Below are 27408 nucleotides of genomic sequence, written 5' to 3'. Positions count from 1 at the left end.
TTTTTTTTTTTTTGAGATGGATTTTAGCTCTTGTCACCCAGGCTGGAGTGCAATGGCATGCTCTCGGCTCACTGCAACCTCCACCTCCCAGGTTCAAGTGATTCTCCTGCCTCAGCCTCCCAAGTAGCTGGGATTACAGGCATGTGCCACTATGCCTGGATAATTTTTTGTGTGTTTTTAGTAGAGATGGGGTTTCACCAAGTTGGTCAGGCTGGTCTCGAACTCCTGACTTCAGGTGATCCACCCACCTCGGCCTCCCAAAGTGCTGGGATTATAGGCATGAGCCACCATGCCTAGCCAATCTCCCACCTCTTTAAAGCTAGTGAGTGGTTGATTCTTCAGAGGCCACAGAGCTTTAGCCCTCCCCTTCCTCCTCCTTGCATCCCCTTACCTGCTAATTTACACTTACACTTCTGTCTCAGTTTCTTTCTCCTTCCTCTTCCTTTCTCTGGGGTGCTTATTGAATTAATTATAGCAGGAAAGATTGGTGTAAGGGTAAAACCCACACAGATCTTTGCACAGTGTAGACATGGTAAATCCAGGGGTGCTTTAGGGACCATTGACGCCTACCCTGTTATTCAACGGAGGAGGAAATAGTTAGGGAGAGTTCAAGTGACTTGATCAAGACACTGCTAGTGGGTGGCAGATGGATTGGGTCTAGAACTTGGCTGGCTGACCTCTGTGTGCCATGTGACCCAGCATGCTGCATTCCTCAGGGATGGTCATATGGAACCCCATCCAGGCCTTCAGAAGGAGGCATCCACTGGCAAGCAGCTGGATCCACACTGCTTCTCACCATGCCCATGACAGGAGGTGAAGGCTTGCTTTCCCTTCAGTCTTGGTTTCTCTGCCTCAGTCCTGGGAAAAGGAGTTTGCTCTGGGGGCCCAATGCCTCTCTGTGCATTTCTCCCTGCAGTGAGTTGGAACATTGGGAATTGATAGAGGAACCTACTGGAGAGCCTAGAGTCTCACTAGCTATCCAGACCCAGGGCTGATGAGTTTCTTGCCTTTTTTGGGGAGGAAGGGGAAAGGGAGATGCTCACTTTTATTCTCATCATTGGTCAGCTTCACCTCTTAATGGACATTTACTATGTACAAGCCATTGCTTTTTACATGCAATATTTTCATTTAATCCTTAAAACCCTGTGAAATAGGCATTATTCTTCCCATTTTACAGGTGAGGGAACTAAGGTTCAAACAAATTATGTAGCTTCCTCCAAATCATGTAAATAGTAAGTAGTAGAGCTGGTATCAGAGCCTAAGTCTTGAGAAAATTGAGGTTCATCTGTTTTCATTCCTTAAGTGTGGCTTTCATGAACGCTTTCAGGGATAGAAGCTTAAAGCCATTGTCTGCACAATCATTGTTTTTAGATTGTCAGAGTCTATGTACCATTTTTCTAGTGTTTCACGACCATTCCCATAGATGTTTACTTTCAATTTTATAATTATATAGATTCAGTGCTCTACTAGTTCTTCTGTTCCATTCTTGGGTTTTTTAATTTGAACCACCAATTCATTGACTGGATGTTATCATCTAGTGGATTCTTCAAAATGGGCTCATAGGTGCTGTCATTTCTGAGCTCAGATGGGGTAATATCATATTCCCGCTATCCATACTTGAACAGGAGCAGGTTAAAATGGTCCCCTGTTAAAATTCACTTGGACTCAGCCCTGTGGGTGCTGTTTCGTCATCCACTGACATGGAATGCTGCCGCGGGGAAGTTTGAGGTCAGCTGAACATTTCCCCTGCTGCAGGTGACTTGTTGGTTCTGCCTGGGTGCTTGATCATTTCTTTCTTGCATTTCAAAGTTCAATACCTAAACCAGGCAAAGTCTTCATGTCAATCCCTTCTTATCAATTTTTCATGGCACTCAGTGCACAGTTTTGATGTGCAGATTCAGTTCTTTATTCATCTCAGGAGCTTTTTATTTAAAAAGATGAAGACTGTTTTGTGTGTTCCATCTGTTTCTCTGCTTCAGGTTTACCAGTTTTCTGATGTTGGATCACCCTGGCTCTTTCTATACATTTTTTTTTTCTCTCCTCTAGTTGCTTTAGTAATTTAAATCTTTCTCCTCTGAGTCCCAGAGACTTGCCCAAGGTCCCACTGCTCATAGGTGGCAGAACCAGACCTGGAACCCTTTAGTTAGTCTCAGCAATGGGATTTCCTGCTGTGCCTGCACTGCTTCTTGGAGTTTTGACATGTATTTTTTGGTTCTGCAAAAGTGTTTTGTGTACTCAGTTTTGTCATTCTTTATTCCATTGCTTTATTTAATCATCTAATCTTTTAGCTCTTATTTTATTAAATTGATGTTCTTAAGCTATTCCATAGCATGAATCATGTTTAGGTAATTTTCTTCCCTTTCCTTGTTTTTATTTAGACTTGGGTTTTTGTTTTTTGTGTGTGGGTGGTGGTGTTTTGGGATTTTTTTCATGCTGGGTTTCATTTTGTTGGTTTGTTTGGTTTTGGTTTTGGCCTCACCCCACAGGGGCATGTTTACCTCATTGCCATGCAGTTTCTTTTCATCTTGGCTGATCCGCTCACCCTGACTCAGGGAGAGTTCATTCTTAACCCCTTTTCTCACTACGTCTGAACTTGTTCATTTCCTCCACAAGGCATAGTTTAAAGGCCGTGAGTTCTGTGTCTGTCCACTTATCTGTAGCCTGAGGGCCTTAGCAGAGTGAGGTGGGGAAGGAGAGCTCCTCTGAGGCTGTGAGCAGTCTTCATTACCAACCTCTCAGAGAGAAAAGACACATCCCTGCCTCTAGGACACACACTGTTTAGCGGAAGAGGCCCAATAAACAGGTAACTATAGGCCCTGCCATAAGAAGAGGGGACACTTGGTTGCAGGGACCAGATTTGCTTGGCTTCCTTCAAGTCATGGTGGTAGCAGTTTAATGGAAGGATACCAGTGTGTGGGAATCAGAGTTAAGCCAGACCGAAAGTCCAGGGCAGCACTTGCCGGCCATGGCAAAGAACTTGGCCTTTATTCTGTGAATGGGATCCAACTGTACCTTAGAAGAGCTATCCCAGTAGCAGTGTGAAAAATTAAATGCAGTTCTAAAGACATTAATCTCCAGCATCTACCTGTTGGTCAGCTCTGCAGAGAGGATGAGGAGATATCTTCTGCCCTGGAAACTGTCACCAAGGAGTAGAGAATTTCCAGAGCCGGTCGACGTTCCCGTCCTTTTTTGCTTCTGCCTGTTTCAAACACCTTCAGCTCCTGGACAGCAGCTTAAGAATGCCCAGCTTTTCCCCCAGTGCTGTGGGTCTCTGGAGATGTGTTTCCCAGCCGAGCATTATGGCAGCCAAGGCAGGGTAGCATGTCCAGAGGACACATCTAAAGGTTATTGTTTGAAGCACAGACAGAGCAGGGACCAATTATGGAGTCCCTCTGCACAGCATGGCTCCTGACTGTGCTCGGCATGGGGTGGGCAGAGGCTGGCAGAGCTGAGGAACCAGCTTTGGCCCCCTGAGGGGTAGCTGGGAGAGAGAAAGGGGAGGATCATTGATTTCTTTGCTGCCAGACAGGTTTGCCAATGTGAGCTCATCTTTTCAGAGAGGCACCTTCTCCTCTTGACAGCCAGGTGCCTCTGTGGTCCCAGGGTACCGCTGGATCCTAGATCCTGTGAGCAGAATTTTGCATCTATTTCTAGGGAAGAAAAGACTATGGCTTCTATCACATTGAAAATAGGGCCCTCAAATAGTTAAGAATGCCTGTTCTATCTAACCTCTATATTTTATAGGTAGGAAGAACAACCAGAGACACAGTGAGCAGAAATGGTTCTGACCTGAGGAGTCAAGGTCATGGAGGCTAGATCTAAAGTCAGCTCTTACTGCCCCATGGACACACAGTGTTGTCTTCACTTTGCTACCAAAGTGGTAGCTATTGTTTTTTTGAGTACTAAAAGTATGCCTGGCACAGAGCTTAGTGCTTTACTTATTTTAGTCCATTAGATCCATAAAATGGCATCACAGTTTTGCGGAATAGCCAGACAGCCGACTCTCAGTTGAGGGAGAGAGGTTAAGTCGCTACCCAAGGTCACAGAGACAGTAACTGGAGGAGAGATGGCAGACCCAGCTCTCATGGGTGTCCGCCCTCCCTGTCCCCTCCCTCCCTCCTTCCAGTGCTTCTGTCTCAGTCTGGTTCCTTTCTGTAGGCCTAGGTCAAGACTTGCCTCCTCCCTGAACCTCTCCCTGATGGCCCCAGCCCTTGCTGCTCTTCTCTTTTCTGAAAAGCCAAGGCCATTAAAAGTTCTTTGTAGGCAGATGGCTAGTTCCCTGTACTGCCACTTCCTTGCTGGCCACCCTTGGTCAGATGAAGAGTATTCCAGGCAGAAAGCCCTGTGAGATGGGAAGACAGGGTTGGGAAATGGAAGAAAGCCCAGTGTGGCTGGAACATAATGCACTAAGAGGGATGGGGAGGGGTGAATGTGAAGAGTTTGCAGGTTCTGATCAGGCAGGGCCTTGGGGGCCACAGTAAGGAGTGAGGGCAGCATTCTGAGTGCAGTGGGAGCCACTCTAGGGCTTCTGAGTCAGAAAGGGAGAGACAGGAACAGATGTCATTTTTAAGAAGGCAATTTTGGGCCAGGCACAGTGGCTCATGTCTGTAATCCCAGCACTTTGGGAGGGTGAGGTGGATGGATCACTTGAGGCCAGGAGTTTGAGACCAGTCTGACCAACATGGTGAAACCCCATCTCTACTAAAAAAATACAAAACTTAGCCGGGCATGGTGGTGGGTACTTGTAATCCCAGCTACATGAGAGGCTGAGGCATGAGAATCACTTGAACCGGGGAGGCAGAGGTTACAGTGAGCCAAGATTGTGCCGTTGCACCGTAGCCTGGGTGACAGAGCAAGAGTCTGTCAGAAAAACAAAACAAGGTAACTCTGGAAAATGAACAGGAGGTGCCAAGTGCAGTATTCCAGAACGCAGCTAGTGGTGGTTGGGCATGGTGTGGAGATGGCAGAGGGAAATTGGATGGATGGAGGCGTGTTTTGGAGGTAGAACCAATGGGATGTGGGGATGGGTTAGGTATGTGTGGTTCAAATGATTAGAGTGAGGTTTAGAATGAGGAAGAAGGAATTGTTGAGGGTAACGCTCAGATTCCTTACTCATTCAGCTATGTGGCTGGTAGTGCCATTTCTTCACTTGGGAAAGCCTGGAAGAGGCACCAGTTCTGATGGACAAATCGGAAGTTTCATTTGAAATCTATACAAGATGAGATGCTTATGAGACCTTAAGTGGGCATTTTCAGTATGCATTTGTTTGATATTGTTCTGGAGCTCAGAAAAGAGATATGGGCTGGAAAAATAGATTGGAATCCTCTACTACAGAAGGTTGTCAAAGCACAGGAATGGAGGAAGTCACCTGTAGGGAGAGTGTAATGAGTAGAGAGGAGGGTCTAGGCCTAAATCTACGCACACGTCCAACAGTGAGAAACCAGGGAAAGGGAGGAATCAGAGAAGGAGATGAGGAAGATGCCAAAGTCTGAGAAGTCCAGGAGAAAGAATTCTGAAACAGAGACAAGGGCACTTGAAGTGGGGCTTTTCCAGGGGTAGGATGCTGCTGAGAGGCCAAGGAAGATTAATGAGCCAAATTGTGGCTCAGTGCTGAGCACCTAGTAGGTGCCCAATAAATGTGGGCTCCTCTTCCTTGTCCCCATCCTCCTTCATTTGTTCTTCATTCATTCTTCCTGCATATCCATTGGCTTTTTCACTCAGTTTACAGTAAGAACTCAAGAAATAATGAATAAATAAATGAAGGCATAAAGTGAATGAATGAATTACAAGTTCTGCTGTCATTGTCTCTCCTCCTGCAGCCCAGAGCACTGGTTTTGTCCAAGGGCTAAAGCCAGATCCAAGTTTCCTGGGAACCTACGGCCCTTGTCTAGCAGAGGGCCTTCCAGGGAGCCATTTTTCATACTTGTCAGGCATCCTGGTCTGAGCAGTGCCACACGGTTCTTGGCCACCTGTGCAGGGAGCCACCTCCCCCAGCAGGAAGCTAGAGTCCCTGTTGCCTTCCCTCCCAGAGTGGTGTCTACTGCACTGTAATCACACAATTACGATGCCATTAAAATGTCACATTGAAGAAATCCATATAAACAGAGTATTAACAACTGCTTGAAAATTGTAGTCTTTACCACTAATGACCTACTTTCTCTACGCAGTGCACCCTCCCACCACCCATGCCGGCTGCCTCTCTTCCAGCCTTGATTTTGGAGGCAGGCGAGAAGGTACAGTCATCTTTTCTGCCTGGAAAGCCTTAATGTTTAATGTGCTGAGAGAGACTCTTTGACAGGGCTGGAGACAGCAAGGCCAGGGGGAGACACTTAGTGAGTGAGACGAGGCTGTCACATCATGTAGATCTAAGGTTCTGAAGGAGGGGCCTCAGAGAGAATCTGATCCTTGGAAACTGAAGAGAGCTGCTGGTGTTGAAAACTCTGAGGGTCAGCAGGGTGCAGTGGCTCATGCCTGTAACCCCAGCACTTTGGGGAGCTAAGATGGGAGGATTGCTTGAGGCCAGGGATTTGAGACCAACCTGGGCAACATAGTGATTCCTCATCTCTATAAAAACATAAAAAATAAAATTAGCTGGGCATGGTGTTGTGTGCCTGTAGTCCCAGCTACTTGGGAGGCTGAGTTGGGAGGATTATTTGAGGCCAGGAGTTTGTGGCTGCGGTGAGCAGTGATTGCACTACTGAAGTCCCGCTGAGTGGCAAAGCAAGACTCTGTCTCAAACAAACAAATAAATAAATAAATCTGAGGATCAAGTTCATCCCATTGGTTTTGATTTCCTCTTCTTGGAAAGAAGAGATTTATTTTGAGACCATGGCCACTGTCACAGCATAACAAAATTACAGGAAGGAAATGTCCTGCTCAGAGGTTGTGGGCCAGAGAGCTCTGGATTCCTGCCACTGCAAATTGAGGGCAAGGACATAGGTGGGCAGAGGCAAGGGGGTGACAGGGGTTTTGATAATTTTAATCTCATTTCCAGAAGGTGGCTCTGGAAAAGTTGCTTAGATACTAAATTTTCTGTGTCTCCAGAATCTGAATTTAATGCACTTAGGAAACGGATTCCTTGAGGGAATCTTGCAGTGAGTACTTTTATAAAGTAAAACATAAACCAAAGCAGCTCTGCTGAAGTGATTAATCTGTTCCCAATGCATCTGAATTGCAAATCTGGATTCCCATACAGTAACCAGATTTGATTAAAGAGCACACCTAATTCTGAAAAAGCAAAAAGAAGGCCACGGTGGAGGTAAAGAAGTTGGATTAGGGTAGGAAACGTCACTCTAGCACCTTACATCCTCCCAACACTTCAGATGGACCTGCAGAAGGGATCGTGCCATCGCTGCTTTGATGAATGGAAAGAATGATTGGTGACACACATGCTACTTGGGGAGCAATTACTCGTGCTTCTGAAAGTCAGGAAAATGTCCCTGTGGGTCTTGTTTACATAAACAAGTTCATCGTAAATCCTGTTCTAATAGTTCATCCAAGATTCCCTGAGCAAGGTTACTGCTGCATTTTGTAAATGGCCAGTGTTGAGGTCAGGCATGCAGGATTTCTCCCAGCTTCTCAGCCCACTGCCATCATCGCTTGCTGTGTCTTCTATAGCACTAAGGCCGCCCTTGGTTGGGGCGGGCATCCTGCCCCATCCATATTCAGCAGGCACAGCATCTGGGTACTTGGGGTCTGCTTTTGACATAGAAAGAGCCTGTTCCATTAAAAGCCAGCCAGCAGCCCTCCATAGAGTCCATGAGATAAAGTCATTTCAAAGTCATTCGCTCCCATCCCACACCTACGTATTCGGTGGCTGACCTAGTTTTGAGAGAACTAGAGGGTATCTGGATGTCACCTTATTTACAGAGAAGACAGAAAATGTGCTAAGCTCTGGGCCCTTGCTGCACATACTATCTGGGGAGATCTACCCTCCCCCTTACAGGCATAGAAGAGAGGGGAACAAATTCTGCTCAACTGAAAGCTGGAAGCTTCTTGCTAATATCACCTCTGTGGATTGAGTGGCAGGGCTTAGGGGCACTTGACTCTGAAACGCTCTTTCTAGCCATATTCCAGTTTGGCACCTTTGGGCATGCGTATTAGGGAAGGGGATTCCAGAATGACCTTGGAAGAAAATGTACAACTGCGCTTCCTGCCGTGCCCCCTCCTTTATCCTTCCGGCATCTGTCTCCAGGCAGGCACCGGTTTTGGAAGCCTCACTCCATGAATGATCCTCTGTCAAGTCAGGGACTTGTCAAGGGTGTGCACAGAGTCCGCCTGCCTGGGTTTAATTCTAGCACCTCCACTGACTTGCTGTGTGGCCTTGGCCAAGTCATTTTAGTCCCACAAAACTCAGTTTCCTCGTCAGTAAAATGGAATTAATAAAAGCACCTGCCTTGGGTTTGTTCTGAGTATAGAATGAGGGGCATTTTTAGGATAGAGCCTGGGATGCAGTAAACGCTATACTGCTATTAGTTGCAGTAGTTGTCGTCGTTATTCTGGGTGATGGTGTCCAGTGTAAGAAGTAATCACTTTTGAAAGCCAGTCTTTTTGCCTGGCTTCCCACAGCTTCCCATCTTGATTTCTCTCAAGATTATCTTTGCAGGCCAAGAATCTAGAGGGAGATTTGAGGAAGCTGCAAACCATGCTAACCACATTCCTCATGAATGTGACTATTGGACCAGCCATTCTAACCCATGGAGCCAAAGTCCTGGGACACATGGAGAAGTCCCTTCGGGGCTAAGTTCAAAGGAGGAGAAGGGATCAGAAGTCAAGCAAGAGGCTCTGAAGTCCAGGTTCCTCCAAGTTTGGAGTCTCAGGCAGGTCCGGGCTTCTAATCCCACCCAAGTCTCTCTCCAGAATCACCCCACACAGCTTCCGTGCTGGCTCCAGCCCCCACTCTCCATGTGCATAAAAAGCAACTTAGCACAAAGCTCAATTTCTAGCCTTCTAAGCTGATAATAACCTTACGTATTACACTTCTTAAAATAGTTTTCTTGTCTTATCATTTGCATGGCATTGTGCTCAAACTCGTGTGAGATGGAGCTTTGGGTAGAAAACACCTACTGAGTCCCAGGAAGCATTCGCATTGATAATGACCAATTCTCACAGACAGACAGTAAGGTGAGGCACGCAGTCATCTGTGGATGCTATCAGAGACCCCATTTCTGCCACAGCGATGGGAGAAGCAGCTAAACTTAAATTTGACTGACTGTAAATTGCATTTTCCCCCCATTAGCATTCAGCCACCAAAAGAAATAATAGCAACCACAGCTATGTTGCAGTAATAATATGTTATATATGCATTATGTTTTACTAGGCAATTTTTCATGTCTCATCCTATTTCTGAGGCCTAATTCGGGCTATGAAGCTGGGTGGGGGTGAAGATTAGTATTGTCCTTGGTAGAGGAGGAAACTGACCATGGTTCTGAAACTGATCAGAAAGGATATGCTTAGCCGAGCTTGGCTCACGACCCAGCTTTCTGGAATGACAGAAAACATCCCTGAGGCTGCGCTTCCTTTCTTAGCCCATCTCCACCACCCCTCCTAACACACACACACACACACACACACACACACACACACACACACACTCTCACTCACTCTCTCTCTCTCTCTGGACTGACAGGGGTCATCCCTGGGGCTGCGCTTCCCTTCTTAGCCCATCTCTACCACCCCTCCCGACACACACACACTCTTTTGGGGCTGCATTTTTGCACAGGTGAAATTGGGTTGAAAACAACAAGGGACCTCTTGAAGGAGAAAATAAATCACAAATGCGTAATGTTTACCATGATCACTTTTCCATTTGTTTGATTCTTCCCTCCTTTTCCTTTCTTTACCCTTCTTCATGTATTGCCTTACTGTCCCAGAGGTCATGATTTGGTGGCCTGCAGGACAGTCAGCCCATGGGCACGTTTCGCTTTGCCCAAGGGCAGGTTTAAAGCCGTGTAACTAGGCAGGTGTTGTGCCGCACCTGCAAGGCACCCACTGTCGCTCACATTTCTCAGTGACCCTAGGTCTGCTCATTCATGATCCCTGCTAGATATATTAGTTCAGAGGACCTCTTGAAAATTACTTGGCTCTGTAGCTATTTCTTATGGTTAAAGAGCTTTCTAATGGTGCCTTAAGATATTTTTTCTAGTCCTTTACAGTGAACTAAGGAGGGGAGGCAAGCTTGGCTTTTGGAGGGAGAGCTGCTCTGTCCCTGAGAAATCCAAATCTTATTTTTAGGGCTATTTTCCTCCTAATGGTTTTCCGTGGGGTGGACTTCTGACTCTGAGGACCCATCTCTGTCCTGGTGGAGGTTCCTCTGGCCACATTGTGGGGTCACCCTGGGAGGATTTGGCCTCCCGTTCTCTCATACTGCTGTCTCTGAGAGATGGCTGCAGCCTCACACTTGCAGACTGCCTGCCCTCTGCCTGATGAGGTGACTCTGCATCCAAGATGGCTCAAATGTGTGCACCAGAGACAGCATTTTTCAGCATCCAGCTCCATCCAGCTGAACCCGCGCTTTCTGAGTCACATCCATCTTTGCTCCACCTAAATCCAGTCCCTCCCCTTGGACTTCCTGCGTACTGGTTCCTGTTCTTAGTGCCTGCTCTCTTCCAGTGTTGGCCTCCTGGTTATAGGCAAATTCACCCTCCTGTGCTTCCGCTCAGTCCACCAAATCTTTTTTTTTTTCCTGAGTCCTTTGTGGATACCTGGCTCCCTCCTGCCTTGATCTCCTGCTTCCTGGGTACCAGAGCTGGAGGACACAGAGGCTTGTCCTATTCCAGTGACCAGCTTGCCGCTCTCTTCTCTGAACACAAAGATAAGGGGATGCAGAAATAAAGGGTGGGGGTTGGACCAGCTCTCTCAGTCCTTATGTCCACTGGCAATTGGGATGTGTTCTTCAGACAAGTGACTAGCAATCCAGGATGGCTGTCAACATAAGGGAGTTTTGGGTTATGTCTTTGGTGGTAGAATTTACAGGGTGTTGATAAGAAGGAAGCAGATACATCAGCATTAGAACTCACACTTCCTGGCATGTGCCCGGGAGCCTGCTTCCTCAGTCATGCTAACTTAGACTTCCCTGGCACCTCCTTCTTGTGCTAATTTGTAAGTAAATTAATCTCCATCAAAGGTCCAAATGTGTGAGTTTTTTTTTTTTTTTTTCTATTCCAGAAACACAAACTGGGCTTCCGTCCTTTCAGTTAATCGTATTATGTTTTACTGTTGGAATTTTTAGGCGATTATGATAATTATTGGAACTTTTCTTCTTCCAGAAAGCTGGAAGCTTCCCCCAAAGTTGTAATGCATGTGGCACGCAATTGAGACGTGGGTGATGACCGTGTTTATGGGCGAAGCGGTGGGGAGGAGAGAGCTGGGCAGTGGTTGCTTTTATTGTCAGAGACTAAATGAGACAGAAATCAAATGGAGAAAGACTACTGCACTGAAGAGGGATCCAGCCTTGGTGCTCTGGCTGGCAGACCCTCTGGGGGCTCAGAGATGCCACAGCAGAGCAATTCTTAGCAGAGCTATTTTATAGGCACCTGGCTTTTGAGGGAGGAGGGCGAGGAGGAAAGTGGAGAAAAGGGACAGGGGGAGGTAGAACAGAAAAGTAAACTCATCCCTGCTGAATTATGTGCTACCTCATTTTGTACGAGAAATAGCCATTTCTTCCTCTATTATATGTCCATTCTGTCTATCAAACTATTTAAGGAGTGCCTTTCATATAATTAATACTAACCATTAAACTACAACATTGAAGGAGCAATTGCTTAATTCTGAGGAAAATTTAAATTTATCACCAGGACCCGAGATAAAAATGAATACTGAAGAGAAGGAGAGAAAACCTCGCAGAAGATAAATAGAAAGCCAAGTGGGATATTGACTTGATCCTTCTCCAGTGCAGGGTAATTTGGCTTCTAAAGTGAGTTAGATCATAATAAATTAAATTTAGATTTCTGCACATCAGTTAAATAACTCCCAAGACAGAATTCCAGTGAGAGGAAGAGGTGATAATACATGGAGGAAATATTAAAATGAAGATCTTATCTAATAATCCATAATTGATGTGCAGTCCCTTGGTGAGGGGAAAGGATTTTCTATCTCCCTCCGTTGCATGAGCTCAGGCAAGTGAAGGGCTAGGTGCCACTCCTTTCTCACTGGAACTTGTTCTGCACGCTGTGGGGAATGTCTGCCCCCGACAGGCATCCTCTTCCCAGACCATCCATTCTCTGCTTGTAGGAGTTATATTAGTGGTATGATATGGGAGCATATGGTGATATGTTAGCATTTAACTCAGGATTATATTGCACGATCTCCCTCTCTTGGCTGGCCCTTGGAAAAATAAGGTCACTCCCTAACTGGTTGGACAACAGAAAGATATAGGAGTAAGCAGATACATTTTTGTTTTTGTGACTAGCTGACAGTGGGGAAGAGTGGCTTTGTGGGTGACTGGAACATCTGGTGATATGGAAGGAACACAGTTTTGAAATGAAAAGTCTTGGATTAGAACTTTTTTTATTTTTTGAGTTGGAGTCTTGCTCTGTCGCCCAGGTTGGAGTACAGTGGCATGAACTCGGCTCACTTCAGCTTCCGCCTCCCTGGTTCAAGCAATTCTTGTGCCTCAGCCTCCCAAGTAACTAGGACGACAGGTGTATACCACACCCAGGTAATTTTTGTATTTTTAGTAGAGATGGAGTTTCACCATGTTGGCCAGGCTGATCTTGAACTCCTGACCTCAAGTGATATACCCACCTCAGCCTCCCAAAGTGCTGGAATTACAGACATGAGCCACTGTGCCTGACCTAAATTCACTGTTTATATGATGTCGAAGAAGCCCCTTTCCTTCTTTGAGCCTCAGTTTTCTCATCTGTGAAGAAGTAACAGGATAACCAGCTTGGCTACTTCATAGGGGTAATAAAAATGAGATATTCACATGAAAATGCTTTGCAGATTATAAACAATTTTCTTCGGCCTGTTTGGTATTGATTTTCAATCATTATTCTTTCATTTTTGGAAGTTTGGTTTGTTTCTTTTTCAAATCTACCCAGCCATTTTTTGTCTTTTGTTCATTACTGATTTTTATTCCATATTTTATTTTGCTTATTTTTATTTGTATAAATTTGGGGAGTACAAGTATAGTTTTGTTACATTATACCACATTTTAAACATTTTATCTACAATTATGCCTTATTCTATATCTGGTATTCCTGTATCCAAAGTTCTTGGAGGATCTAAATCTGTTGTTAATAGTTTTCGCTGATTCTTACCTAGTAGACTTGTCTTGTCTTATATCTACAGTAAACTGCAGATAAAATGTTTAAAATGTGGTATAATATTTACTTGTGTGTCTGGTAATTTTTTATTGTGATTTCGGGTTTTGATGAGCTTTGTGGGAATTCTGGGTCCTAAATTGGAGATGTTGTCTTCCACGTAGTACTTACCTTTGCCTCTCTTGGGAGCCACGGGTACAACTGATCTGATCACTTCATTCACTTCTTGGGCTTAATTACAGAAGACTCAGGTTCAGCTTTCCCATCTTTTGGGAACCAAGGTTTATTTTCTCAGTAACCTTTACCCTGAGGACAGCCTCACATCTTATCTCTGCTTATCATTCAACTACTATGCCTCTAGTTTCAGCATCCTGTATTTTTTTCCTGGCTTCACTCCTCCTTTCATGTTGAAGATTTTCCTTCTAGAAAGACCATCAATGCATCAGAACCCTTGTAGAATCTAGTTATGGTTTAGCATGAAGGGTTTCCTGGAAATATGTGGTTTGCTGTGGTGCTAGATAGCAGAAGCTCCCAGCTAGCAGAAAGCAAGTGCTCTCTGAGAGGTATCAGGGAGCCAGAGGCTGTGGTCCTGGAAGCAGCCTGGATACATGGAGATGAGAACTCCAGGGCCCCACAGCTGCTTAAAACTGGGTCTGTTGAAAAGAGGGAAGACAGTACACGCTTTGAGACAGACAACAGTTGCGTGAACTTGGGCAAATCATTTATCCTCCCTGTGCCTCAGTTTCTTCATTTGAAAATCGAGGATCTAGTTTCTTACTGTGTACTAGGTTTGTAAGGGTTAGAAGTCATTTGAGGTACCCCTCACTCACTACTTCTCTCTGAGGTTCTGACAAGGGGATCTGTGATGGTTAATTTCCTATGTCAACTTGGCCGAACCACAATGCCCAGATATTTGGTCAAATATTATTCTGGCTCTTTCTGTGAAGGCGCCTTTTGGATGAGATTAACATTTACATTGGCAGATTTTGTGTAAAGCAGTCTACCCTCCATAATGCGGATAGGCCTCATTCAATCTACTGAAGGTCCTAAAAGAACAAAACTGACCTCCCCAAGCAAGAAGGAATTCTGCCAGAAAACTGCCTTGGGACTTGGGTCCTGGGTCTCCAGGCTATTTTGAGGCTCATGTACCTCCATAATCACATGAGCCGATTTCCTAGAAATCAATCAGTCAGTCAATCAATCTCTCCTCTCAATTTCTGTGTACACACACATACACACACACACACACACACACACACACACACACACACACACAGTTGGTGATATTTTTCTGTAGAACCCTGACCAATACAGGAACACATAAGAATCAGCAAACAAATTGGATACAAATAATAATTTTATTAATTTCATGACCGTAGACAAGCAAGTTCCTCTAACCCTAAGGGAAGGCTTTGGGTAAAAGCTGAGTTGGAGAATGTGGAATTGCCTGAGGATGAAACAGAGTTTCCAGTATCCCCACTTAGACAAAACCAAGGGACCAGCACATTCGGTGTTTAAGGAGAGATGGTGGCACAGACCCCAGATCTACATATTCAAACAGCTGCTTGGGTGAGATAGAAGACTTGCTTCTAGAAGGCAAGCCTTCGTGTGCTTACGACCTAGGAACAAATAGAACAGGACAACCTGCTCCACCTCAACAGTGGAAGTGCAGGCTAGAGGGCGAGGCCACAGCTTTACCACACAGGAGTCCTGCCCACCAGCAAAACACATGTGGCTCCAACCAGTGAGATTAGTTTTGTCTCCCTTGGGAGGAGCATGAAAGGTTGGAAAGAAACACTGGAAGTGTTTCCAGCACTCACAGCAATGCCCTAGGCAGGGTTTTACGTGTTCTCCTGCACTGACTGTGCCAGGCTTCACACCATATTTTATTTTCTTAGGAGATAACAATTCCATGGAAATATGATCAGAGGGTGAGGAGAAAAGGGTTCTCCTTCTAATAAAATACGGTATAAAGCCTGGTGCATAAGAAGTGCCCAGTGAATGGCAGGCACTACCACAGGCACAGCATTTTCATAGAACAACATCTCTCCATGAAACATTGATATAAAAGGTAGCCTCTATGTCAGGGGATACCTCCCTTTTCATAGCACACATATGGGAAGCGTTCCACAGTGTTTGAATTCCTTGATGAACCCATTTGACTTCAGTTGGTATAGAATTGTTAGACCTTTTGTTACTTGTTTCACATTTCTCTGTGTTAATTTTTCTGAGGTGCAAGTCTCAGTGATGGTACAGGATTTGGAAGATCTGGGAAATATAATAACTGCCACTAAATATTTGAAGAATATGAAGAAAGATTGGTACCAAATGGCCATGGGGATATAACTAGATCCAAAAGGCAGATACTACCAGGAGACGGATTCTTGTTCAATATAAGAAGGAAATATCTAGAAGTTACAGTTCTTTAAGGTTGGAGTGGGCTATTCGGGACCTCCGTGGCACTGGCTGGACCCAGAAGGGATGTCCATGGGGCATCCAAGCAAGGGGAGTGAGGAGTAGAGGGGCTGATGATGAAGGGAGATGCAGACATCCTTCGAAGGAGGAGTAGCCTGAAGCAAAGAAAGAAGTTGGCTGAGGAAAATGACAGGAAATGCACAGATAGTCAGTCTTTGAAGACGGTCCAAGAAAATGGCAGTGAGGTTGTGATAAGGCCATGCTGTCTAATGGCAAAGAGCATGGGGGCTGGAGCCAGCTGTCAGCATTCAAATACCAGCTCTAGCACTGACAAGCTATATGATATCAGACACAGGACTTGGGATCTGTTATCTCTGTGCCTATGTATCCCCACTTATGGAATGGTAATATTGGTACCTATTATAGTGAATATTAAATGTAAACAGTTATGATACACGGTAGGTACTCTTCATGGGTGTTAGCTATTACAGGGTAAATTTGAAATGTTCTCTTCAGTATCAGATGCAGTTCACAGTAGGATAGAAGGTGTATCAAAGGAATAAAGAGTTTCTCATTTTCAAGGTGAAAAAGAAGACAATTGGGACAGTAAGAAAGAACTAGTAGTACCAAGCTCAGGAAAGAAGGGAGGGAGACAAAAGCATGAGTGGGAAGGTAGAACAGCTTTAAACCCTAACAGAAGGGAGGGATAAACCAGGATTTCAGAGCCAGATAATCCTCTTGAAGTGAGAGGGAGAAAAAACAGTCCCAGGGAAGGAAGGAGAAAAGAAGATTCACGATTTCTCCTTTCACCATGGTGGGAGGAGAGAAATTAAGCAACTTAACAGATGTGCCATGGGGCTTTAGTTTTTGATGCCAGGTTATTTTAGCAATGGTCTTGGCCAGGGGTTTGGCAGACTTAACGAGACAGTTTCTGTTGAAAATATTATGTCTTAGTCTTTCTGTGCCTGGCTTATTTCACTTAGCATAATATCCATCCATGTTGTCACAAATCACAGAATTTCCTGCTCCCTTAAGGCTGAATAATGATCTCATTTATATGTGAAATCTAAAAAAAGTCAAGCTCAGAGAAGTAGAGAGTAGAATGGTGGGTACTAGAGGCTAGGGGAGATGTTGGTCAAAGAGTACAAAGTCACTTAGACAAGAGGAATAACTATAGTGAGTAATAACAATATATTGCATATTTCAAAATAGCCAGAATAGAGACTTAAATTTTCTCACCATAAAAAAATGATAAGTATTTAAGGAAATACAGAAATGTCAATTAACCTGATTTGATCATTCCACCATCTCTACATGTAACAAAACATCGCATTGTACCCCATGAATATATAGAGGTATTTTAATTAAAAATAAAACTTTAAAAAAGATAATGTTGTGTTTTCTGTTTGTGGCAGCATACTTTTGAAATACATTTCCTCCAGACTGACCTCCAGACTGAATAAATTCTGGTCAGAAAGTGAAGCAGGGATTTGCTTGGGGGCCATGGGTACTGATGAAGGCCCCACAGGAGTGGGCCTGAGCCCTTTGGGAGCTTCTGGATATCTGTTCTTTTTTGCTAGGGATGTATCACTTCCTGCAGGAGAAAGTGTGGGAAGGTGAGCACGTGTATTCAGAAGCTTTCCCAGATATTTGTATGAGCCGGGAAACGGAATTCACAGTATTACTGCAAAGGCTCCATGCAGAGTTAGGGAAAAGGCTGGTGTCCTGTGATGGGGTATCCAGAACACCCCACACTGTGCCCTCCTCTGGCACTTTGGACTCTTGAAAGCTGGATGTGGGGACTCATGAATGGAAGAGCTTGGAAGCCAACTCCCAGGGTCTTTCTCGCCCACTGACCCTCAGTAGAGGAGACGCTTCCTGTTGTTTCTGTCTTTCGTGTTGCGTTGGGAGGTCTAAATCAGTGGTTCTATCACTTAACAGCTAGTGACCTTGAGTCAGCCACCTAACCTCTCTAACCTGATCCTGCCCTATACAAATAGGGGTTGGATGAGGATTCTGTGACGATATATGTGCAAGCTGCTTTATAAAACATACGTGCTATTGAAATGGTGGTATTATTTTATTGATTTTTTTTATTGAGTGGTATTATTTTAAACACACCTTCGCCATTATTTAATACATTCAGATATTGTTGTAGAAAAGACCAGCTCCCAGCATGGGCTGTTCCCCCTCACGGGGTCTCAGTGCAGCAAACTAGGACTGCGCTTTGTGCACTTGGCAATCTAAAGGGAACAGGCCCCTCGGAGGACACCTTCCATGACTTCATTCAATTTCTCTTGCCAGCCTGGGTGCTACTTTGGCTTTCTGGAGCCCAGAATTCCAGAGTTCCAAAATTCTAGAGAGCTTCACAGCACATAGTGCTCCCAGAAGGCACTGCAGCCAGGGATGCTGGATGTTCAGCTACCCTGTAGGCAAACCGGCAGCCTGGTGTCCTCTTTACCCCATGCTTCTATTTGGTGTGAATAGAGAGTAGAGGTGGGGTGAGACCAGGAGGTCAGTTGCATTCACCCTCCCTGGTGTCATCATGCATGCCTGTCCCTCCACTTGCTTCTCCAGCACATGGACACAGTGACCCACCTGACAACCAGCAGGGCCCCAGTTCCAGCGTCCCTTCCCACCAGGCTAGACAGCTGAGGCCGCTTCTCAGCTGGTCTCCTTGTCCTCAACATATGGCCAGAGATGTTTTCTCCATGACCTGCTTCAGGCAGACTCAGCTACATTCTGGAGTTTTCTTTCACTTCCTCTTTGAAATCCACATTCTGACCTTGCCATTCCAGAGCCAGCCATTCCCTGAATAGATTTTTTTTTTCTCTGGGTCTTCCTTCCTGTGATGGTTCATTTTATTTGTCAATTTGACTGGACCACAGGGTGCCCAGGCATTGCATCAAATGTTATTCTGGGTGTGTCTGCTAGGATGTTTCTGGAGGAGATGAACATTTGAATCAGTAGACGGAGGAAAGCAGATTGCCCTCTCCAGTGTGAATGGCCCCTTCCAATTCACTGAAGGCCTGAATAGAACAAAAAGTCTAAGAGGGAACTCCTCCTGCTGATGTCTTTGAGCTAAGACATGGCTTTTTCTGCATTCAGACTCCACTGGAAATGTCAGCTCTTTCTGGATCTCCAGTACGAGCACCACAGATATTGGGACTTGTCAGCCTCCATAATCACATAAGCCAATTCCTATTTAGAACAAATTTTTTCTGTGTCAACTTAAACTATATATATATGTTCATATAGAAACATTAGGTGGCCAAATATGGCAACACCTTTAATCCCAACACTTCAGGAGGTTGAGGTGAAAGGACTGCTTGAAGCCAGGGGTGTGAGACTGGCCTAGGCAACATAGTGAGACCTGGTCTCCACAAACGGTAAAATGTAAAAAAGATTAGCTGGGCATGGTGGTGCACACTTGTGGTCCCAGCTACCTGGGAGCTGAGGTAGGAGGATAGCTGGAGCCCAGGTATTTGAGGCTGCAGTAAGCTATGGTTGAGCCACTGTACTCCCGCCTGGGTGACAGATTGAGACCCCCTCTCTAAAAAAAGAAACATTAGGCAATTTCATCCTTGTGTGTGAATGTCCTAGGATGTACTTACGCAAACCTAGATGGTACAGCCTACCACACACCTAGGCTGTATGGTATAGCCTATTGATCCGAGGCTATAATACAAACTTGTACAGCTGTTCCTACACTGAATACTGCAGGCATTTGTAACACAATGGTAAGTATTTGTGTATCCTGCATGTTCTCACTCATAAGTGGGTGTTGAACAATGAGAACATATGGACACAGGGAAGGGAACATCACACACCAGGGCCTGCTGGGGACGTGAGGGGATTAGGGGAGGGATATCAAGGGGTGGAGGAATATGGGAAGGATAACATTAGGAGAATTATCTAATATAGATGACGGGGGGATGGGTGCAGCAAACTATCATGGCTTGTGTATATCTATGTAACAAACCTGCATGATCTGCACTTGTACCCCAGAACTTAAAGTATAATAATAAAAAAAGTATGTGTGTATCTAAACATCAAAACAGAAAAGGTACAGTAAACATAATGATACAGTGCTATCATTATGTGGGGCCACTGTCGTATATGCAGTCTGTCATTGACTGAAATGTTGTTATACGTATGTGGCTCTATATACATATGGACATGTACAAACACACACACACACACACACACACACACCACACACACACTCACTCACTCACTGATTCTGTTTGTCTAGGGACCCTGACTAATATACTGCCTTTTACCTGGCTTTTTGCTACATACTAATTTCCCCTCTCTATCTTCCCTTAAGCAAAGTAAGATCCCTACTCATCCTTCGAGATCTAACTCATTTGACACCTTACTCAAGAAGCTGTCCCCAGTTCCCCTCACTCCTCTGCTCTCACAGCCTTGTCATCACGCACATGTAATTGAACTCACTTTGCGGTGTGTTACAGGCATCTCCATGCATGTCTCTCTGCAATCCCATGGAGAGCAGGGGCCTTCCAGCTCCACATTGCTCCTCTCTAGTTTGAAGCACTGTAAGGGCTCACAGCTTATTTAGAAAATTGTTATGAATTAAATTGGAAACAAGTCACTGGGAGACAGTTCTATGGCCCTTCCCATGAGGATGGGATTTTAAGGTCACCATGGGGTAATGTTCCAAGCAGAGGTGACAGCTATCAGGCGGTGACATTGCACAGCACAGGCTGGGGGTTTCACACCCCCACTGATTTCCTCTAGAATGTTCTGTAGCAGCAGTATCACAGGACATTAATAAAATCAATTCTTGGATAAAAATCTCTGGTCTCCGAAGCTTCATTTTATGCTATTAGCAGGAGAATGCCGTTTTAAAATGAGATAACAGAGAGAGAACGAGAGAGATCAATTACCAGATAAGCTCACCGTGGTGCCCCAGGTGAACATGCACACTAGCCAGCAGACCCCTGCCCTGCCATGTGGGCCAAGCCCCTGCACCACTGTCTGCTGATCCTACCTTGGTCCTCCCTCGTCAGGTTTCCCAAGTGCAGGAGGTGCATTCTACTCAGTGATGGGATGGGCAGCTCTCAGTTGAGTGCCCTTAGTACTCAGGCACCTTGAGACACTTGCATGGCCACTGGGGTCAGTCATACATGAATGAGCATCTCACCATCCCTATGCACCAACCCTCATGTTCCAGATCAGAACCTGATCGGCACATTCTTCCTGGAAACACAGTCTTAACGTTTTATGAACTTGAAAGGTCTAAGCTGTTTTAGCCACAGACCAGCTCCTCCCCAGGGGTGCAAGTGCTAACATGCATTGGGAAGTGACCTCCAAATTTAAGTGTCCAGCTTCTCAAGGCCCCTCCTGCTGGCTCTGTGGATGGTCTGTTGGCTGTGGAGCTGGTGTGGGCAGGACAGACCCACACCAGGCAGCCTGGGCTGTGGCTAGGAGGCATTCCCTTGCCTCCTCTGCTGGAGGGGACCCCAGAGACTGAGCTCTGCTTTGAGTTCTGCCACTTTCCACCTGTGCAACCCCAGACAAGCCAGTAAAGTTTTTGGAACTTCTTCTTCCCTACTCAGTTCAGAAGATTTTAGTGAAGATGAAACAAGATCATGAATACAGAAACCACCTTACACATTCTAAAGTGCTCTATCCTCATACAGTAAGGGTTATTAGTCACTCCTCCATTGATGCTTCTTAAAAATACTAGACTCCTGGGCATTAGGAAGAAAGGAACAGATAGGGTGGTGGGGAGTAGCACACCATTATAGATAGAACTCCTCCTTCCATCCCATCACTGCCTCTTCTACAGCAGAGGAGGAATGACAGTCATTCATGAAACACTGTACCAGCCACGGGCTGACACTTTCTCAAATTGCCCTGGACAGATGGCCTCTGGGGTTGGGATACTAGAATTCAGGTTCCAGTTCTGCCATTTCCTAACTGTGGGATCTTACCTCTCCATCTGTATAATAAGGGTATGCACAGTATCCCTCTCATAGAATCGCTCTGAGAACTACGTGAAGTAATGTTAAGATCCTAGAACACCGCCCAGCATATACAAGTGCTCAGAAAATGGCGGCAGTCATCCTTGTCATTGCTGTGTTTTTATTGCCGATGGTTTGGTTGATGTTCTGCCTCTGACCCCATCTTTGAGCCAAACCTTGTCAGAATAAGCCTGGTCTCTGGGGTTGGGTACTGATGGGCGGACGGGGACTGGTGGAGGACAGGGAACTGTTCTCACAGACTTCCTGTTCGTGTTGCGCAGCCTTCGGACGCTGACTGGGACGACCTGTGGGACCAGTTTGATGAGCGGCGGTATCTGAATGCCAAAAAGTGGCGCGTTGGTGACGACCCCTATAAGCTGTATGCTTTCAACCAGCGGGAGAGTGAGCGGATCTCCAGCAATCGGGCCGTCCCGGATACTCGCCATCTGAGGTACTTCCTCCTTCTCCCACTCTCTTACCCGCTGCAGTCAAAAGAGATCAGCAACAGCAGGCTTGATCTGGGGTCTACCGTGTGCAGCGCCCAGTGCTAAGAACTGGGCTGAACCATCTGCGGCCAGTTGGACACTAAAGGGATTCGGATTTGGTGATTGACCCTGTCTGTGTTGCTTACTGCTTACTGCTGAGAGCCATCCCCAATCCCCCAATTCCCAACAGGAGGTTGGGTGCAGGTGTGGCCTCCTTCACCTTAACCTGCTCCTCACCCTAGGGATTATTTGACAGGAACCCATAGAGCACCCAAAACACTACAGCCAAGGCCTGTTTTTTCCTGGATTTCCATACCCAGCCCTGGGTTCCAAAGTAGGGGAAGGGAAGATAAACAGACCATCATAGGGCAGGTAGGTGGGTGGTTTCTTTAGTGACTGGGGGAGAGCTTTCCTGTGCCAGCCCTTGGACATTTTGCCACGTGAGAAGAGGAGCCAGCTTGCCATTGGTTCTGCTGTCTGCCTGTGGAGGGGCTCATTCACGCAACTCCATCCTGCCAGCCTTTAGTCAGGCCACACCTTTAGTGGGTTGCAGAGATCAGGCCCGGAGCTATGTAGTAAGCTTTGTTTCCCAGCAAGAAGAGGCTTTGTGAAGACTTTTTGCCTCATGACCAATCCATTTTAGAGTCATAGCAGCCCTTATGCGCCCAGGTGAGACCTGACCTAGTATGCAGGTCAGTTTCAATCCCAACTCCTCCACTTCCTGCCTCCTGGCCTCCAAACTGGGGACCCAGAAATGCCAAAGACCTATGTGGGCTTTTCTTGTCCAGTGCAGGAAATTCCCTTTGCACCAGCCTTAAATAGCAGACTGGCATGCTGAGAGGTTGTGGTACTGGTGTTAGCTTCTTAGCCTCTTGTATTTGTTTAAGTCCATGGGTCCTCACATTGTGGAAACTGGGGTTCATAAGAAGAGCAAGAATTTTCATGACTTATGAAGCTGATTCCTCTGGCAGTTCTTAAGTTGGTACTCTGTGAAGTCTGGCGGACTCCATTTCCCCAACTAGGTCGCACAACTCAGAAACCTTGTCTTCCACAGCATGTATGATTTGGAGTGACTCAACCAGTCCTTGTTAATCACTATCATTGCCAAAAGCTGCTGAAGTCTTGGTTTCTCCATGAATATAGCAAGTGGGGTGAACTAGATGATATGATAGCTTCTTCTAACTCTGACTTCCTGTAAATTTAACCTTCCTCTCAAGGGACCCGTGAGACTCTGCATTAGCATCAGTTCCTGGCCGTCCCCTACTGCGAGACCCAGGGCATGGGCTATATCTGCTTACTCCCTTCTGCTGGCCTGAAAGCTTCTGACAGTCAGAGTCTTGTATGATTCCTGTTTAAATTCCTGGGCACTTATCCTACTCCTTGGCATCTGAGAGAATTTTACTTAAATATTAGGTTATCGTATTTCCCTGAGTAGAAACTGCCTGTTGGACACAGGGGAAGAGGGAGGAGACAGGAGCCTGAGAAGCCCTGCTGGGTCTTAAACTGGTGGAACCTGGTCCTCAGTCCAGAGGCCAAGGCTTTCTTGAGGGACAAATGGAGGTCTCCCGGCCAGGAAAGTTGCCGGCACATCTGGATGACAGCCCCCTGAGAGACACCTGTGACTGCTCCTACCTGCAGAAAGAAGGCACCAAGTAATTCACTGAGCAGACAGGTACAAAGCGATACGTGAGCAGGACTAATTTCTGCATTTACCTTCTTCTACCATTTAGAGGTAGAAACTAACATTTTACAAGAGCTGGACATATGTGGTGGTAGGTGATGAAGAACTGAGTCTGTTTCCAAGCAGCCCAGCTCGGTGTCCAGTTCCAGGCTTTGCACCTAGCCCAGTGTGTTCCATCTGTTAAGAAAGCGTGATCTGCTGGGATTATAGCAAGAAGCAAAGAGAGGATTTAGACAGAATTTAGACTCCCTTTGGGAAGACAAAAAGGGAAAGTGTATCAGCCATATGTCTGCCTCAGGGCACCAGCCTTGCCCTGTGGGAGCTGGGATTGTGTTACTCAGAGAATTTCAGACTTGAAGAACTTACTCTGAATATGCAGGAAAAGGAAAGGTCAGGGGTTGAGAATGAGGACAAACACATGGGACCAGCAGCCATCTAGGAGTATGATCACCTACTATGTGCAAAGCCCCGGGCTAGCACTGCAAGAGGCCACCAACTGAATCAGTCATCTCTAAGCCAAGTTTAGTCATCATACCAGTGTCACCCTTGTGGTGATGAGAGGTCCAGAGACTGCCAGCAAAGCCCTGTTTTCTTCTTTCAACTGGTCCCTTCTGTCTATAGGATCTCCCACATCCAGCTCTTGGTTCTCAGGGGAATCCTGACTGCAGGTTGGAGTCATCAGCTATGACTCTTAATCCTTCTGTGATTCCAGTCTCCCTGTTGTGTCCCAGCTTCATCCTAATGCAATTCCTGGGGCTGGCCTGTTTGGGCTGACAGGGCTCTGGGACCTTTGGGGCCCTGTCTGCCTCAGATCTGACCTAATGCTGCTGGTGACCTGTGTCCTGGGGACCAGGGATTCTCTGCAGCACTACTGACACGTGGGAGTAGATGATACTTTGTTGTAGGGTGTCCTGTGCATTGTAGGTTTTTTATCAGCACCCCTGGCTTCTACCTACTAGATGCCAATAGCACATTCCCCAAGTTGTGACAACCAACTATGTCTTCAGACCTTGCCATAGACATCCCCTTGGGGGCTAAATTGCAGTGAAAATCTCTGCTGTAAATCCAGCCCTGCTTTTTACCTAAGTTCTCAAAAATGAAATGTGAACGTACGTTATCAACCCCATCACCAGCAGCAGAACAAGGCCAAGCCTTCTTTGTGAAAGCAGAGTTGAGTAGAAGGCAGTAACACACAGGGGCTAAGGACACCGACCCTGGGGTTAGATTGCTTTGTTTACACTCCTGGTTGTGCTGTTGACAAGGAGTGAACTTAAAGTTGCCTAGCTTCTCTGTACCTCAGTTTCCTCTTTTGGAAAATAGAGGTAAATATAACAATAATGATCTTACCTTACTCAGTTTTTATAAAGATCAAATAAAATATATATACTGTATTTACTTACCTAATAGTAAATATTTTTCAAATTCTGGTTGTTGCTATTACTGCAGGGTATATGGGCAGGCTGATACGGGAGGGCCAGGAGTGGAAGGAGAGGCCTCTGCCAGAAAACTCAAGATGATCAGGCAAGACACACAACTAAATCCCTAAACTGAGCACACGTCTATACCCCGAGTACCAGGAAAGAGCATTAAGATCGCCAAAGTAGCCAGGCATGGTGGTTCATGCCTTTAATCCCAGCACTTTGGGAGGCCGAAGCAGGTGGATCACGAGGTCAAGGGTTCAAGACCAGCCTGGCTAAGATGGTGAAACCCCATCTCTACTGAAAATACAAAAACTAGCCGGGTGTGGTGGCGTGTGCCTGTAATCCCAGCTACTCGGGAGGCTGAGGTAGAGAATTGCTTGAACCTGGGAGGTGGAGGTTGCAGTGAGCCCAAATCATGCCACTGTACTCCAACCTGGGTGACAGAATGAAACTCCACCTCAAAAAAAAAAAAATCACTAAGTTGTCAAGTTGTCAGGGATGGTGAGAGGGCAGAGGAGAACAGAGAGTTTCAAGGTCAAGTTCAATGCCAGAGAAATGGGAGTGAGTGGTGTCAAATCCCTGTGAGTGTGCGGCACTTGTCCTTAGCATTGGTCATAGCATTTCTCAATCCAGGCTTCTTAACAAGAATCGCTTGGGGTGTCTTCTTTCAGTGCTGATACCCAGACTCCAATCAGCTGAAGTATCTCTTTTCTAAGCTCCCCAGCCAGGGTTAGGAATCATTGCTCTAGGTAAGCGCTTCTTAAACATAAATAGTCAAACAAAGAACCCCTCTAAGGATCTTGTTAAAATCTGATTTAGTATATCTGACATGGGGCCCCAAGAGTCCACATTTCCAACAAGCTCCCAGGTCATACCAATGCCGCTGGTCCATGAATCACACTTTGAATAACAGGGACTTAGAACAACCATTCTCAAAATTTGGTTCCCCAAACCAGCAGGCCACCAGCATCTGCATCACTTGGGAACTTGCTTGAAACACAGACTCTTATGCTTCACCCAGTACTACAGGGTAAGAAACTCCGGGGGTGGAGTGTGGCAATCTGAACTGATTGTGTCTTGGCAAGAGCTGCAGGTGATTCTGATGCTCAAGTTTAGAAACCACAGAGTACCAGCTTGTACCTGTGGCTTATTTTTTGTGGCCTGGGTGAAGTTCATAGGTGGGACTGGTGCAGCCAAAAGGCTGAGGGTCTGAGTAGAGAGTAGAGGCCCTGGAATGAGGTCTCCACCTGCCCACACACTATAGCCCTCTCCATTTCTCTGCTGACATGAATTCTGTCTCAGGCCCTGTGGAGACTTTGGCCTCTCTGGTTCCTTCTTGCACCTCCCTCCTTTCCCAGTTCCTTCATTTACAGGATCCATGTCCTGCCATCCTCCTAGCAATAGACATCACCTCTACTGAGAAGCTCCTACTGTGGGGTCACTCGTGGCCCCATAGCCACTGGCCCACTCTGGACTTCTGGTTCCTTGGGGACACCCAATCGCATTGATACAGTCTTTGCCCCTGCTGGGCCTCCTCTGTGTTCCCATCATACCTTGCAGCTAAGGTCCTGCTGATATCACTTGCCCTCTAGGGTGAGTAACATGTATGTGATAGGAATTCAATAATGTTGAACAAATGAAAGGGAGAATAAGACTAGAAAGGCAATTGACCACCCTCTCCCACCTGCTTTGTGTCCAGAGAGGAAAAGACGAGCTAAAGGAAGCCCTTTCTTATCACCCTTTAATCCTCAGGAGCCTCGTAGAAGAAATCAGGAGAAAAGACTCTGAGTTAAAGAAAAACCGCTTTTTCCTTAAAGAGTTCTCATTATAGAAAAAAGAAGGAGGAAGAAACCACATGTGGGAGGGGTCTGAGCTTATTAAATTTGCTTCCAATTTTCTTACCACAGTAATTGGATTCTGATTTATAGGATGCATTTGGACAGCGCCTGAAACAGAGAACTATTAGCTGAGCATTAGAGCAAGTGCTGCCAGGAGGAGGGTGTTGGGGTGAGCAGCTCAGGAATCTGAAGATGCTATGTGACGGGGGAGGCAGCAGGTGGGTGAGGAGGGGGATAAAGGAGGAAGGCTATAGAAGTTTCACCCAGCAGGCAGCTGTGCTGATTGAATCTCCCGATGCACTGGCAGTGTGGACCC

General features: G+C 46.0%; 1 protein-coding gene across 2 annotated transcripts in view; it reads left to right on the top strand.

Moving 5' to 3' along the window:
* The window catches only part of GALNT14 (polypeptide N-acetylgalactosaminyltransferase 14), a 234086-nt gene that overhangs the window by 122896 nt on the left and 83782 nt on the right, over positions 1-27408 (top strand). For both annotated transcript variants that reach the window (XM_074395691.1, XM_003943981.4), the window contains exon 2: positions 21949-22118. In XM_074395691.1, coding sequence (XP_074251792.1) covers positions 21949-22118 — 170 coding nt within the window. The remainder of the gene's footprint in view (positions 1-21948; positions 22119-27408) is intronic.

Source organism: Saimiri boliviensis, chromosome 1 (assembly GCF_048565385.1).
Source record: "Saimiri boliviensis isolate mSaiBol1 chromosome 1, mSaiBol1.pri, whole genome shotgun sequence".
In the NCBI taxonomy this organism is placed as follows: domain Eukaryota; kingdom Metazoa; phylum Chordata; class Mammalia; order Primates; family Cebidae; genus Saimiri; species Saimiri boliviensis.
Note: the sequence above shows the minus strand (reverse complement) of the source record. Positions and strands in the feature narration are given on the sequence as shown.